This window comes from Syngnathoides biaculeatus, chromosome 2 (assembly GCF_019802595.1).
Source record: "Syngnathoides biaculeatus isolate LvHL_M chromosome 2, ASM1980259v1, whole genome shotgun sequence".
NCBI classification, from domain to species: Eukaryota; Metazoa; Chordata; class Actinopteri; order Syngnathiformes; family Syngnathidae; genus Syngnathoides; species Syngnathoides biaculeatus.
Window position 1 is genome coordinate 17,432,005 of NC_084641.1, and position 16,486 is coordinate 17,448,490.

General features: G+C 46.1%; 1 protein-coding gene across 4 annotated transcripts; it reads left to right on the forward strand.

The window, feature by feature from the left end:
* Nucleotides 1-247: 247 nt before the first annotated feature.
* Nucleotides 248-16,486, forward strand: slc6a8 (solute carrier family 6 member 8). 4 transcript variants are annotated; one of them, XM_061838141.1, is made up of 13 exons: nucleotides 248-551; nucleotides 5,886-6,017; nucleotides 8,412-8,679; nucleotides 9,272-9,404; nucleotides 12,058-12,192; nucleotides 12,395-12,498; nucleotides 12,582-12,706; nucleotides 12,772-12,884; nucleotides 12,953-13,090; nucleotides 13,155-13,257; nucleotides 14,755-14,855; nucleotides 15,107-15,277; nucleotides 15,892-16,486. In XM_061838141.1, the coding sequence occupies exons 1-13, from the start codon at nucleotides 248-250 to the stop codon at nucleotides 16,024-16,026; spliced, it is 1,962 nt and encodes a 653-aa protein (XP_061694125.1). In that variant the 3' UTR covers nucleotides 16,027-16,486. The 4 variants fall into 4 exon arrangements, 3 of the variants coding, with proteins under 3 accessions (XP_061694125.1, XP_061694134.1, XP_061694143.1); XR_009797577.1 differs by having other exon boundaries at nucleotides 249-551; nucleotides 14,751-14,855; nucleotides 15,892-16,027; XM_061838159.1 differs by lacking the exon at nucleotides 248-551 and adding an exon at nucleotides 5,243-5,271.

A 16,486-nucleotide genomic window follows, 5' to 3' on the forward strand; every position in this document is an offset into this window, starting at 1 on the left:
TGTGGATTGTTTCTGACCGTCGACGTCGGAACACTTTGGAGGTCTTATTTGCGTTTGATTTTGTTTGATTCTCATTTGTTGATGTATTTATTTTGAAGGGGGGAACGTTTCACTGTTCATTTGTTTGACGGCTACGAGTCGACAGGAGTGAACAAAAAGGGTGAAAAAAAGGCAAAAAAAAAAAAAACCCGCTTTGGGCTATTTTGGAACGAGGGTCTTTTTTTTTTTTTTTTTTTTTGATTGATTGATGGACAGGGAGGCTGCGCGCCCCCTCCCCTCCTCGTGCCCGCTGCTGCCCCCGGAGGAAACCACGAGGAGTCCCCTCGGCCAGGGGGTGATGGCGGCCGGGCCGGACGGACCCGGGCCGGGATCCGAGTGCAAGAAAGACGGCGTGGTCATGGTTGCTGCCCCGCAGCCGCCCCCGCCGCTGGTTCGTCAGGAGCGCGAGACGTGGAGCAGACAAATGGACTTCATCATGTCGTGCGTGGGCTTCGCCGTGGGCCTGGGAAACGTCTGGAGGTTCCCGTACCTGTGCTACAAGAACGGAGGAGGTGAGCGAAAAGTAAAGCGTCAAAGATCAGCTTACGGCAGTCAAGCCGCGCTGCGAACAAATCAAAGCACCCTGCGGCACTGGCAAATTTCTTCCAACAGGGAAAAAAAAAAAAAAGAAAGAAAACTGGGAGAATGATTTCATAAAAGTTTTTTTTTTTTTTTTTGGAAAATGTTACCAGAAATAAATGATATTTCTTCCATTGATTGATATTTACAGCAGCAAGATAGGCACAGACTCACACAGAGTCATCAACAAATTATTTTATGTTATAATACGATCCAGGTATTCGGGAGAAGGATACAAAAATTGTAATAAAAGAAAAAAAATAATAATATCACATCAAGATAAAAGAGAATAAATTAAGATAACATTTCATATTACAACACGAAAAAGGCAATATTAACAGAATTGCGATGTATTTTTCACCAAGATACAAAACTAATTTAGTAAGCCAGGAAAAAGGCCAAATGTCACAGAATCAAGTGGATTTTTTTTTCAAAAATTGATTTCATGATAACATACGTGGGAAAAATAAGTCCGTTTTTTGGGAAAAAAAAATCTCAATACTACCAGAGTTTTGTTTAAAGAGAAATAATTGTGGTAAAATGATTTTTAAAAAAATGTCATGTGTGACAACTGCAGAAAGTTACACTAATGGAATAGTATTCCTTCGAGATAAGCAATTTGTTATAAAAGAATAAACATCTAATTATATGATGGCAAAAGTCACATTTAAAAAAGAAAGTCATGATATAAGTGTCCCAAAAAAGATAGAACAATACCAGAATACTTGGATTATGTTCAAATAAAAATGAATAGGAAAGCAAGGAAGAAAGTAAATGCAGACAGAATAAGAGAATAAAGTCACTGAGATAAAATGGATGCTAAAATGGGAAAAAAAGTTATATCTATCCATTTTCTTAGCTGCTTATCCTCACAAGGGTCACGGGAGTACTGGAGCCTATCCCAGCTGTCAACGGGCAGGAGGCGGGGTACACCCTGGACTGGTTGCCAGCCAATCGCAGAGCACGTTGAGACAGACAACAGTCCCACTCACAATCACACCTAGGGGCAATTTAGAGTGTCCAATTAATGTTGCACGTTTTTGGGTTGTGGGCGGAAACCCACGCAGGCACGGGACAAAATGCAAACTCCACACAGGTGGGGCCAGGATTCAACCCCGGTCCTCAGAACTGTGAGGCCAGCGGTTTACAGCTGTTTCACAGTGCCGCCTAACGTTATGTCATGTCATTATCCAAGCGGCTTATCCTCACAAGGGTCGCAGGAAAGCTGGAGCCGATCCCAGCTAACTTCGGGCGAAAGGCGGACTACACCCTGAAGTGGTCGCCAGTCAGTCATTGGGCAGGAATCAATCCCACGCTGCGCGCACCAAAGGCAGGCGTGTGTGCCACTACACCATCAGTGACTCTCCCTAAAGTTCTCATAATGAAATGTTTAATTTCAATATAAAGACAATGCAAAGCAAAATCTAAATGAAATTTATTATTTTTCTCTAAACTAAAAAAGGAAAAAAGGCAGAAAGTAGTCCAACTCAAGAATAAAATTGCATTTTTTTCTAAAATAAAAATTCCTCGTTAAAGGATATAAAGTCATTTATTTCCTAAAGAAAATCTTATAATATTAGTGGATTTAAGTTGTATTTTTGATTAGAGTTGGTTAGTACAACTGGTTAGAGCGTCTGCTTCACAGTTCTGAAGACCAGGGTTCAAATCCCGGCCCCTCCTGTGTGGAGTTTGCGTGTTCTCCCTGTGCCTGGATCGGTTTTGTCCGGCCACTCCGGTGTCCTCTTACATCCCCAAAACATTCACGGTCATTTAATTCAAGACTCAAAATTGTGAGGATAAGCAGCTGAGAAAATGGATGTATGGATGAAATGTCACGGTTATGCAAGTAAATCTTATCCCAAAAAATACAATCGTAATCAAACATGTCTGCACATAGCAAGGAGCTACTTGACAAAAGCAGCATCAGTTTATGGCAATTCTGGTGAAAAACTCCGCACGGAGAAAGCGCCTAAAATGGCATTTTAATGGCTCAGTTTACAAATGTGAACTTGTTGAACGTTTCAACAGCAGTGCGAGCTATTGTTTGAAGGTCAGCCAGCAACTTGATGCAAGCCATAAAGTTTTAAAGCACACGTCGGAATTTAAAAGAACGCTTAGAGCTGTCCGGTCGCGGCTGCCATGTGGCTTGTCTCAGAGGACTTGGGATTATTGATTGACAGATGGGGACCAGAGGCAGTCCAATATTGGTGCATTAAACACACAGCATCTTTCTGCTGACTCAGCAGGACGATGGCGATGATGGCAGGGGGTGGAGTATGGGGGGGGGGGGGGTGGCTGCCGAGGAGTAAAAGGTCCGCTCGCTCTCACAGGAGGAAGGTGAAAATGAAGGTCAGTATTGGGTTTTGTTCTTACACGGCAGCGAAGAAAGGTCAAAAGGTCGTCGTAGACTGCCATAAACAAAGAAAATCAATCAGTCACCTTCTCAGAAAGACGGCAGGAACGTAGATCAAACGTTCCTCGGATGGAGCGTTGCCAGGCTCCTCCTGACTTTGGCGCCGTTCGGTCGGGGTCCTCTCGGAGGTCACGCCGCCGTCCGTCAGTGACTCTGTGCGGCCATGTCGGCTCGGACCTTTGTTAACGGCTAATCTTAGCGCTCCTATTCCTTTCTTTCCTTCAGTGATTCCGTCACACACGTTTTCATTCACCCCGGCGCGCGCTGTTATTGCAATGGAACTCACGCTGGTAGTGCGATGGAACTCAAGGTCACTCGGAGGCCTGGACTTCATTAAATAAACTGCGTTGTGCCTGAATGTACGATATGTTTGTGTGTGTTGTGTGACTGTGTGTATTTGTCTTTGTGTGATTTATTTGTGCATGTGTGTGTTTTTTATGTGTTTTTGTTTTGCTTGTGTTTGTGCAAGATTCCACTCGTCTTTTGGATGAAACATACGTCTGGTTGCCACAGTAACCTGTCTTTTGCCCCTCCTCTTTCCTGACCATTGATGGTTCGTTGCCACGGCGATGAGGAGGGCGTGCCGCGGAGTTCAAAGGCGCTGGATATTTTCAGTGGTACAACTGTGACGTGGTCATCGCTGGCACCACGTGCGCCGCAGTTTAGCGCGGGTTGACAGTAATCCTTTAATCCTATTGGCTAACCAGCAGGTGATGCCGCCAGAAATTGGCGACCAGCGCCACCCGCTGGAGCGGAGGCCCCCCCTGTCAAATCAGCTTGACGCCAGCTCATTGGGACTCAGCAAGTCGTTAGTTTGCTTACGTCCTTCTGTCCACTCGTTGGCGTCGAATCGCAGCGATGAAACGCGTGCCACTGACTTGTCACACATGTCGGCGTGACACTCGCTCGCATGCTAATTTCGCGGATAAATAGTTGGGTTATGTTGGAGTTAGAAGTTACAGTATTTGCTACAACATAAACTACACTGAATGTGACACTTTCTGACACCGAGGTAAAACAAATCAAATTCCAATTAAGTTGGGATATTGTGTGTGATTGTGAGTGCGGCTGTTTGTCTTGATGTGCCCTGCGATTGGCTGGCACCCAGTTCAGGGTGTACCCTGCCTCCTGCCCGTTGACAGCTGGCATAGGCTCCAGCACTCCCTGCGACCCTTGTGAGGATAAGCGGTGAAGAAAATGGATGGATATTGTGTTGATGATTTGACATCATGATTTGCAATCATTTGCAAATCTCTTTCAACCTATGTTTAATTGAAAACACTTGAAAGGCAAGATATTTTATGGTCAAACTGATAAACTTTATTGTTTTTAGAAAGTAATCATTAACTTGGAATTTTATGGCTGCAACACGTTCCAAAAATGTTGGGACAAATGGTTATCATGTTGTCACTGTGTTATGTCACCTTTGCTTTTAACAACATTCGGGAGCTGAGGACAATAATTGTTGAAGCTTTGTAGCTTTCCCATTCCCACTTGATGTACAGCTTCAGCTGTTCAACAGTCCGGCGTCTCAGTTGTCATATTTTACGCTTCATAATGGGCCGTACTTTGTCAATGGGAGACAGGTGTGGACTGCAGGCACGCCTGTCTAGTACTACAAAGACACACTGTTGTAACACGTACAGAATGTGGGTTAGCATTGTCTTGCTGAAATAAGCAGGGGCATCCCAGAAAAAGACGTCGCTTCGATGGCAGCATATGTTCCTCCAAAACCTGTGTGAACCTTTAAGCCATAATGGCGCCTTCACAGATGTGTAAGTTACGGATGCCGTGAGCACTAACGCAACCTCTTATCACTGCAGATGCTGGCTTTTGAACTTTTGAGTCCGTGGTTCGTTGTCCCAGAAGACATGACATCCACGATGCCATGGCCTAGACTATGCCACAAAGCCCATTTTAGATGGGTTGGCTTTGTTTCATGTTTCCTGTGTTCCATGTCTCATGTGCTCATTTTGTGAGCTTTGTCCACCTGTTCTTGCTTTTTTGCATCTGTACTGCCTTCCAGATGGCAGGTCCGCTGGTCTCGTTAGCTCGTCTGGGATGCTGCGTTCGGTGAAAGTCACTCAAGCCTGCTGTTTAGTGTCAGTATCCGAGGTCCAAAAGTTCCTGGCGGGTGTACCAGTGTAGTGCTGAGGCCGAAAAACTAAGACAAAATAAAAGAAGTGCTGATAGGGCTACATCTGTGCGCGCCGCCATCGTCATCATGATCATCCAGCTCAGTTGAGTGCTGTTGTTGACTGCGTACGTTTGTCTTAGTCATGTTTAGCAAGGGCTGTTTTCAATTTTCCTTTGTAAATACAGTTGTTTGTTATCCAGTTGTTTTTCTAAAAATAAGAAATAAAAACTCAATTACCACACTGACTTAGCTGGGATTAGGCAGATTAGTTTGCTAAGTGTAGCCCTGGCTTCGGCTTAGTGTGCTAACGCGTCGCACGTTCTGCTCTGAGCCGTTCGTGTGCGCGTGATGGGATTCCGCCGACGTGAGCGCTGAAAAGCGCCTTTTTGTTAATATCTACGTTTCCCTTTCAATACTCAACATCCACGTTGCGTCCATTTGCGTACTGTTTTCGTTAGCTGGTCTCAAACCTGATACCGTTGCGCCACAAGCTAAGTTGTGACCCACTACTTGACAGCTTGATCTTTTTGCACAACATACGACAACATGTACCATGTAAGTCAACGTACTGTACAGATTGATGAAGAGCAGTATTACTACACCAATGGAACTTCTGCAAAATTAACAGTTAAACATTATGGGCAAAAAGTAGAGCAGGTTAATGGTTAACTTAATGAGGTCACTGAGGAACACTCTTTCCTCTGTGTTCCTGCTCAGGCGTCTTCCTCATCCCTTACCTGCTGATCGTCTTCGTGGGCGGGGTGCCCATCTTCTTCCTGGAGATTGCACTGGGTCAGTTCATGAAGGCGGGAAGTATCAACGTGTGGAATATCGCACCGCTATTTAAAGGTAGGCCACGCCCTCTACTTATTGACCCAATAGTGTCATCGGGAAGTTGAAGTATGCTGTATGAGTGAGTCACTTGTATTTCGGTAGCAGGATTCACAGAGTCCTGCACATGGTTCTCAATACGGAGATACAAGTGGTCCTCAAAATGAGGGATATGGCCTCCCTCGAGTGCTCCACGAAAGAATCACTGAATTAAACTTTCAAACTGTGCATAAAGTTTCAGCGGCTTTAGCTGTTTTCAATCCAGTGTTGTACATTTGCTAAGTACAATTAAGTTGAGTTTAACCTTGGATGTCGATCATGATGGTGGTACGTCATACAGCCCAATGGGGGGCACAAGACAGTGAAAAGTGTAGGCCGGTCCCAAGACCGGATAAATGCAGAGGGTTGCATCAGGAAGGGATGCATCAGGTCATGACCTGGGATAACAACGTCCGCCTGCGGCACCGTCAACCAGATAAATTTAGCAAAAAAGATGGAAATGGCTGTAGTGAACACTTTTTTTTCCCCCAGAAGTGACACGGACATAGAGTAACCTACAAGAGCGGTAGAGGTAGAAGCACGCAGGTGGATTATATTTTGTGCAGACGATGTAATCTGAAGGAGATTACTGACTGTAAAGTAGTGGTAGAGGAGAGTGTAGCTCGACAGCGTACGATGGTGGTGTGTAGGATGACTCTGGTGGTGGGTAGGAAGATTAAGAAGACAAAGGTAGAGCAGAGAACCATGTGGTGGAAGCTGAGAAAGGAAGAATGTTGTGCGGCCTTGAGGAAAGAGGTGAGACGGGCTCTCGATGGACAGGAGGAGCTCCCGGAATACTACTGCCAAGATATTCAGAGTGGCAGGTAGGAGAGTACTTGGTGTGTCTTCTGGTAGGAAACGGGAGTAGGAAACTTGATGGTGGAACCCCAAAATACAAGGAAAGAGGTTAGCAAAGAAAAAGTGGGACACTGAAAGGACTGAGGAGCGGCGAAAGGAGTGCATCGATATGCGACGTAGGGCAAAGGTAGAGGCCGCGAAGGCTAAACAAGAGGCATATGACGACATGTACACCAGGTCGGACACGAAAGAAAGAGAAAAGGATCTCTACAGGTTGGCCAGGCAGAGGGATAGAGATGGGAAGGATGTGCAGCAGGTTAGAGTGATTAAGGATAGCAAAGGAAATGTGTTGACTGGTGCCAGTAGTGTGCTGGAGAGATGGAAATAATATTTTGAGGATGCAATGAATGAGGAAAAGGAGAGGGAAGAAAGGGAGATGGATGTAGCATTGATTAAAAAGGAAGGAGTTAGAAAGGTACAGAAAGAGGATGAAAAATGGAAAGGCAGTTGTTTCTGATGACATACCTGTGGAGGTATGGACGTAATTTGGAGAGCTGGCTGTAAAGTTTTTGATCAGCTTCTTTAAGAGAATGCTTGTGGGTAAGAAGATGCCTGAGGAATGGAGGAAAAGTGTGTTGGTGTCCATTTTTAAGAACAAGGCAGATGTTGAGAGCTGTGGGAACTGTAGAGGAATAAAGATGATGAGCCACACAATGACGTTACGGGAAAGAGTAGTGGAGGCTAGACTCAGGACAGAAGTCAGTATCTGCGAGCAACAATATGGTTTCATGCCTAGAAAGAGTACCACAGATGCATTATTTGCCTTGAGGATGCTCGTGGAAAAGTACAGAGAAGGTCAGAAGGAGCTACATTGTGTCTTTGTGGATCTAGAGAAGAAAGCCTATGACAGAGTACCGAGAGAGGACCTGTGGTACTGCATACGCAAGTCTGGTGTGGCGGAGAAGTGTGTTAAAATAGTACAGGACGTGTGTGATGGGAGCAGAACAGCGGTGAAGCCGTGAAGAATTTGAGATGGAGGTGGGACTCCATTAGGGATTAGCTCTGAGCCACTTCCTGTTTGCAATTGTAGAAGCAGGTGAAAAAAAAAATGGCGGAAGCAGAACTGGAAGTGACGGAAATGAAGATGTTGAGGTTCTCGCTCGGAGTGAGCAGGTTGGGTAGGATTAGAAATGAGCTCAGTAGAGGGACAGCCAAAGTTGGATGTTTCGGAGACAAGGTGAGAGAGAGAGCAGACTTAGATGGTTTGGACATGTCCAGAGGCGAGAGAGAAGAGAGTACGTTGGTAGAAGGGTGTTGAGGATGGAGCTGCCTGGAAAAAAGGGCGAGAGAGAGGAAGACCAAAGAGAAGGTTGATGGATGTGGTGAGGGAGGACATGAGGACAGTCGGTGTGAGAGAGGAGGATGCACGAGATAGGCTTAGATGGAAAAAGATGACACGCTGTGGCGACCCCTAACGGGACAAGCCGAAAGGAAAAGAAGAAGATGGTGGTGGTACTAGAAAGGCATGTTTTGGAAGTGTCAAAAGAACAAGCGTCCTATACATTTTGTGTTTAGGTCTGGGCTACGCGTCCATGGTGATGATGTTCTTCTGTAACACGTACTACATCATGGTGCTGGCATGGGCCTTCTACTACCTCATCAAGTCATTCAGTGCCACCCTGCCGTGGTCCACCTGCGACAACCCCTGGAACACCAACTCCTGTGTGGACGCCTTCAGCGTGCATCACTGCAAAAACGCCAGTGACAACACCACCGTCGCTGGCAGCAACCACACCTGCGCCCAGCTGGCCCACGCCGTATCGCCCATCATCGAGTTCTGGGAGTGAGTCCTGCTGACTTGTAGTGTGTCTGAATCGTGGGATACGATGGCAAATGTTACGTGTGTGTCGTGTCACGTGTCACTTGACATGTCGCGTCTGGCCGTGTTCGTGTGTTGTGTGAGGTGTAGTGAGTGTCATCGTGTGATGTTGTGTACACGTGTCAGGTAATGTGGTGCGTTACATACATTGTCATATGACATGAAATGAATGCCAAGGGCAGTGTGTCCTGTCATGTAACGTGTCACCTGACATATAGTATATGAACAGGTTTGGAGGTCATCACACTTGGCTGTGATCAGTCAAAAGTAACGAGAAATTCTGATTAGCCACAATTATTTCGTGATTTTCACACGAGGCCACACAACTTAAAATAGATTTGTTTCCCCTTATTAAATGAAATCACATTTCATTTAATAGCATTTTCAGTTCACTTGTCTTATATTTGTCTACTTACATTTGTTTGATGATCTTAAACATTCAAGTTGAAAAATTATGGAAATATTTGAGAAGGGGGGCCATTACTTTTTCACAGCAATGTATGGTGTCGGGTAATGTGACATTTTTTTGTCAGGTGACATGCGTGCGTGTGTACAGGAACAAGGTTCTGAAGATCTCATCGGGCTTAGACGATCCGGGTCACGTCAATTGGGAGTTGCTGTTGTGTCTGATCACCGTGTGGCTGCTCGTCTACTTCTGCGTGTGGAAGGGGGTCAAATCCACTGGAAAGGTAAAACACGGCAACGACACGCTAGTGACGACACGCCAGCAGCACGGGCACTCGCGGCGCTCGCATTATCAGTCAGCGACGTCGACGAGCGAGCGAGCGTGGAGTCAGGCCGGCTTAGAATGAGGGCACGATTTATAAATGGAGGATGTGCTGACCTTGTCATCGTGTCCTCGCGCAAGTCTGCGTGTGTGTGTGAGAGAGAGAAAGAGAGTCCTTTTGGTGCACTGATGCAAGGTCAAAGTTGACGTCGTCAGCTGTCAAACCAAACAAGTCGTTCGGTCAAACTTATGCATGCGTGCGTGCACGTGCACTGGGTCTAGCGGCGCACACTCGCAGTCATATGGTAGACTAAGCGTTGCCGCGGTGACGATGCTGGGAGGAAGACACGGCGAGGCGATGATCCGGAAGCCTGCGGTTGGTCCTTTGCCAGAAGGGGGAGGGGTCATTTATTCTGCAGTGGGACGTGACCGAGAGGCACGGCGTGTGTGTGTGTGTGCGCGTGTGCGCAGCAATGTTACATAACGCATCACATGAAAATCATATGTGTATTGCAGCTATGACGTTGGGAATGCTCGGCTTTGACGTGCACACGGAGGGACATGGGGGCGCGCTGCCTGTCGGAGGAATCGAATTACGACCCTTTGGTCACTGGCCTCCTTCTTACCGCAAAAATAGCAAATACTCATTTGTTTTCATTTTCCTTTTGATCATTTATTCAGTTAGAATTAAATAACCAACTGTTGAAGAACATTTGTTAAATTAGCTAATAATTGTTAATAGTTATTATTTTTAATCAATTTGATAAGAGTGAATTTAAACATTATTAAATAAAATAAACGAAAAATATAAATGCAAATGTAAAAATGTTGATTTGTTTCTTTTTATTATGTTAATAATAGGTGATTTGGTTCCAATTGTTTTATCAATTATTTGATACAAATAAATATTAAATGTATATGTATTTTTGGCTTTCATAAATACACTCATTTTAATGGTTTTACCGACAAATTACTTGATTTGAAGTATTTAATCATTGAATAGGCAAAAATAATAAATCCACAAGTAATATCTTGACCTTGATAATCAAATAACAGCATTATTATATTTGTTATGTAGGTGCGACAGTTATCTGCCTCCATGTGCTCTGCGATTGGCTGGCGACCAGTTCAGGGTGTACCCCGCCTCCTGCCCGATGTCAGCTGGGATAGGCTCCAGCAATCCCGTGACCCTCGTGAGGATAAGTGCCTCAGAAAATGGATACATGGTTGGATACTGAAATAATATGTAATTCTCATTTTACCTATCATGTAATAATTACTCCCTATTATTTCAATAAATCGTAAATGCGTATGTTAAATTGTTTATTTTTAAAATTAAAATACAGTGTGTATATATACATATATATATATATATATATATGAACTCATCAATATACAGTCACTTCAGTTATTTTATTAATTTAATTATTGATTGAATAAATACTATTCTATTTAATAATGAATACAAACATATAAGGCCATTTTATATATTTTAGTAAAATTATTAAACTAATAAAGACTATTTAAATCATGTTATTCGTCATGTATTTAATTCTAATTAATTAACCAATTTTATTAAATAAAATGCACAACATGTTCAATTTAAATGTAAGATGTTCATTTTTTAAATTTTTTTGAATGAATTACAATGAATCCATTTTCTGTAGCGGTTGGTTCTCCTCCTCAAGGGTTGCTGGTGCACATCCCAGCTGACTTCGGGCGAGAGGTGGGGTGCACCCTGGACGCGTTATTTTTTATATATATATATATATATATATATACAGATATGTCGACCGCACACGTTATGGGAAGATGGCCTCCTATTTCCGGTCTCTCTTTTGCTTTCTCCACGGCAGTCGCGGCGATTCACGTACAGCAGGGGAGTCAAACTCATTTTTTGTCGCGGGCCACATTGCAGTTCCAGTTTCCCTCAGAGGGCCGTTATGACTGTGAAACCTTAAAAATCGTTTATCGCCTCATCATATTGACACGTGAAACTCAGAAACCAGGGGTAATGGGTTTTTCGACTATTGTTGATGTTTGGTAATGTAAAAACGCTTGCAATACCCCAACGATATGATTGATGAATAGAAAATTTGAAATGTTGGTACAGATTTGAACGAGAGTAACGGAAGTTGACGTACATGATTTGCCTTCGCGGGGCACATAAAAATCATGCGGCGGGCCGGATCTGGTCCCCGGGCCTTGAGTTTGACACCTGCGATGTACAGTATGTACACGTTGGGTATGTATGAAAAAGAAAGAAATGATCAACGCGCCTTGCGATTCACCGGCGACCAGTTCAGGGTGTAGTCTGCCTTTCGCCCGGAATCAGCTGGGTTACTCTCCAGCGCCCTCGACCCCAACTTGGATGAGCCGTGTTGAAAGTCCACATTAACATTAATATCATTTGATCAATAAATCTGTGGGGATCAATTACAAAATGAATGCCACAAATATTTTGGGCCTCTTGATGATATCAAGTATAGTAGAGTAAATGCGGTAAGTGCACCTCATTATGTACCCGGCCCTTTGCTACAACATCCACATTTGAGTAATGCTACGCGTCGAAAAGAGGCGCTAAAGCTAACGCTAACCCTGCGAGTGCGTTTCAGATCGTGTACTTCACTGCCACCTTCCCGTACGTGGTACTGATCATCCTGCTGGTCCGCGGAGTCACACTCCCCGGTGCGTTCGACGGCATTATGTACTACATCAAACCTGATTGGTCCAAGCTGGAGGAGGCTCAGGTGAGTCGAAGATCTTTGAGGTCACGGATGTACGTCGTAGTGTGTCCGCCATGTCGTGCGTGGGCCCCGTAAACTCATGTGAGTTGATGAACTGAACGTCAGAAAGAAAATCGCACAAACGGAGTTTGTGAGATGTTGTAGATTTGCCCACGTGCGCACGCGTGTGGCCGAGCCCATCCATTGTGAGGCGTCAACCCCGCAGGTGTGGATCGACGCCGGCACGCAGGTCTTCTTCTCGTACGCCATCGGTCTGGGAGCTCTGACGGCTCTGGGCAGCTACAACCGCTTCAACAACGACTGCTACAAGTACGCGGCGCGGTCGCGGTCAGCGGCGCCACGGTGGAGCGCCAGCGGGCCGCCGCTCAGCGTTTGTGTTCTTCTGCCGCCAGAGACGCCTTCGTGCTGGCGCTGATTAACAGCGGGACCAGCTTTTTCGCCGGCTTCGTGGTCTTCTCCATTCTGGGTTTCATGGCGGCCGAGCAGGGCGTGGACATTTCGCAGGTCGCCGAGTCAGGTGACCTCCTGGCTTTGCTCCTCACGTCACCTTGAAGCCAAATACTGAGTCTGTGCGCCCCGCAGGTCCCGGTCTGGCGTTCATCGCGTATCCCAAGGCAGTCAGCTTGATGCCGGTGGCTCCGTTGTGGGCCGGGCTCTTCTTCTTCATGCTGCTGCTGCTCGGTCTGGACAGTCAGGTGACACGGACACACACACACACACACAAAACTACATCGTGCGTCATTCACGACGTGCGTGTGTTTAGTTCGTCGGCGTGGAAGGCTTTGTGACGGGCATTCTGGATCTGTTCCCCGGCAAATACGAGCACCGCTACAAGAGGGAGCTGGCCGTAGCCCTCGTCTGCTTCCTGTGCTTCATCATCGACATCTCCATGGTGACACAGGTCAGCGGTCGGCGCTTGCGCGTCCGGACGGGAATCGAACCGCCAACTCTGTTTGCGCTCGCAGGGAGGAATGTACGTGTTCCAGTTGTTTGACTACTACTCGGCCAGCGGGATGACGCTCCTGTGGCAGGCGTGCTGGGAATGCGTCGTGGTGTCCTGGGTCTACGGTACGAGCACATCGCGTGGCGCACGTCGAACGCAGTGCACCGCTACGATCAAGCGTATCGTAAACCACATAGCCGAGTTTCCACTCACATTTGAAAATTGTACGGGTGAGGTCAGTCATGCTCGCAGATAACGTTGCGGGTGTGATTAGGGATGGAATCTCAAGACCTTCAAATAAGTTATTGGATTAATATAGCGTAACTAAATTAAAAATAAAATAAACGGTTGCTCAGCTGGTAAAGCGTTGGCCTCACAGTTCTGAGGTCCCGGGTTCAATCCCAGCCCTCCCTGTGTGGAGTTTGCATGTCTTCCCAGTGGCTGCGTGGCTTTTCTCCGGGCACTCCGGTTTCCTCCCACATCCCCAAAACATGCAACATTAATTGAAGACTTTAAATTGCCCATAGGTGTGATTGTGAGTGCGACTGTTGTCTGTCTCGATGTGCCCAGCTGGGATAGGCTCCAGCACTCCCCGCGACCCTGGTGAGGATAAGCAGCAAAGAAAATGGATGGATGGATAAACAAATACATAACCAAAATAGAAAATGAACATTTCAAACTCACAAATGATCATTTCCAATTTCAACTGATAGTGGTGTTTTTTTTTTTTTTTTTTTGGGGCACGCCGTCACGTCATGATCAACCAAAACTGCCTCGCGATCGACACGTTGCGCACCCCTAGTGTAACGGAATTTCCTTTGCTTTGGCTCATGACGTTGATGACTTTCGACGTAAATGCGCTCGCAGTACGTGAAGCAGCTCTGAACATGCGCTTTCGGCCTAACTTCTGTACATGCTCAGTAGGGTTAACATGCATTTCCTGTTTCCGGGTGAATGCCGGTTGTTTTGGAGCATGCTTGTTTAGTTCACAACATTTATGAAATAAACACCTAAATCGATGTCAAGACTACACAAAATAAGTGACATCTTTCAACTTCTATGTATTTCTACTCGTAACAACTTTTACGCACGCTTGCGCTCGTCAAAAGTGAGTGACTGTATCATTTTTAACTTAATGTCCAAAAACATGCACGTTAGGGTCATCGAAACCTCCAAATTATCCTCAGCTGGGAATGCGAGTGTTACAGATTCTTTGTCTGTACGTGCCCTGGCGACCAGTCCAGGCTGCAGGGTGTACATGGCTTCTTGTCCAAAGTCAGCTGGGCTCGGCTCTCGCGCACCAGTCGGAGAAGTGCTATACAAGAAGAATTTTTTTTGTTTTTTGTTCAAATATGACTGAGGCAGCAAAACTATTGGGTGAATCTGATTTGCTGGTTTGAAATTTAAACTGGTACCTTGACTAATAATAGGCCCAACTTCATGTAAAAAATACAATTAAAAAAAAAATCTGAAACATCAACATTTTTATCTATGGATTGAAAAGTTGTTTTTTTTTCTACGGGGAGAAGATGCAAACTCCTAAAAATATCTATTTTATAGACATCAATTTTTTTTTAACACTCGGCGGCGATGTCAATGATGACGATGTCGTCCCAAGGCAGGTGCCGACCGCTTCATGGACGACGTGGCGCGTATGATTGGCTACCGGCCGCTGCCCTGGATGAAGTGGTGCTGGTCCTTCGTCACGCCGTGCGTGTGCTTGGTACGTCGCTGGTAACTTCTCGTGTGCTCGAACGTAAGACGCACTTCTCAAATCCTCTTGCTCGATCGTTTGAGCCGAAGATGCTCATCCGTATTCTCAAAAGGAGTCGTGTCTGTTTCATGTTTTTCAAAGTAATGCTCGAGTGTGCGTATATGCACTTTCTACGTAATCCCCAAACTTTCTTGAATCAGTTTTGTGGATGAAATGAATCATTCGGGAGGGTTCCCGCGGCAACTGTGGGACTTTTGCAGGGCATCTTCCTGTTCCACCTGGTCAACTACAAGGGGCTGACGTACAACACCACCTACGTGTACCCGTGGTGGGGTGAGGTGGTCGGCTGGTGTCTGGGGCTGTCGTCCATGTTGTGCATCCCGCTGGGTCTGCTCTACAAACTCTTCCGCGCCAAAGGCTCCTTCGCGCAGGTCAGAGTTCACACCGCTCCGTCATACAAAATCATCATAATACACTTAATACGTTTATGTACTGTACATACAACAGACCCATTAGTTTTTTGAGTTATGAGTGGTTGCTTGATCAATTTTTTTTTTGCTTTGCATTGCGAGGCAATATTCCAGTTACAAGCCAGCGAACTGAGTGGTGTATTTTTTCATTTTTTTCTCTGCTTGATAATGTAACACAACTGTTTTGGGAGGAGGCGGCACAGTGGATCAGCTGGTAAAGCGTTGGCCTCACAGTTCTGAGGACCCGAGTTTGCATGTTCTCCCCGTGCCTGGGTGCACTCCAGTTTCCTCCCACATCCCAAAAACAGCGTAATTGGACACTCTAAATTGCCCCTAGGTGTGACTGTGAGTGCGTCTGTTAGTCTCGCGATTGCCCCGCGATTAGCTGGCAACCAGTTCAGGGTGAACCCCGCCTCCTCCCCATTGACAGCTGGGATAGGCTCCAGCACTTCTGAGACCCTTGTGAGGGTAAGCAGCTAAGAAAATGGATGTTTTGGGAGCTGGAACAGGTTGATGGCACTTGAGCATTTCAATGCGGAACATCGATTTATGACCTTGCTGCTTTGTGTCTGCAGCGCTGGGCCCGCCTGACCAGCCCGGTGTGGGGGGGCCACCACCTGGAGTACATGGCGCCCGACGTCAAGCCGATCAGCTCGCTGTCGCCCGCCGGCGATGACGACAAAGTCATCATCTTCGAAAGCGTCATGTGAACACTCGCACTTTTCTCACACTCGTCTTCCTCTCCGACCCGCCAAAATACGAACACTGTGACGCATCGGGTCCCGTTCCGAAGTCAGGACCGGAGCGCAACCTCTCCGGCCCCGGCAGCCCAGGAAGACAGACGAGCGAGCGGTCGTGCGCCTTGCCTTACGCTGTTGTCTTAATGCTATTCGTTGTTCACCAGCCAATCACTGGACTTTGATTCTGTTGCTACGAGGAAGTGGGTCTCATTTTCACGCTGTATGCGATGCAGCTTTTCGAGCGGTGCTTTTATTTTGGTTGGCTTTAACACTGAATTAGGTTGTTTTAAAGGAGACAGGCCCCCAATTTCAAAGCGTTCCTACATCAGAAGCCACTGGAGCTCTGCTTAACTTGTGCCACACGATTGTGCTTAAGCTGAATGGGTTAATTGGCTCTGGACCAGGGGCACCATCAAACCCCCCCCCCCCC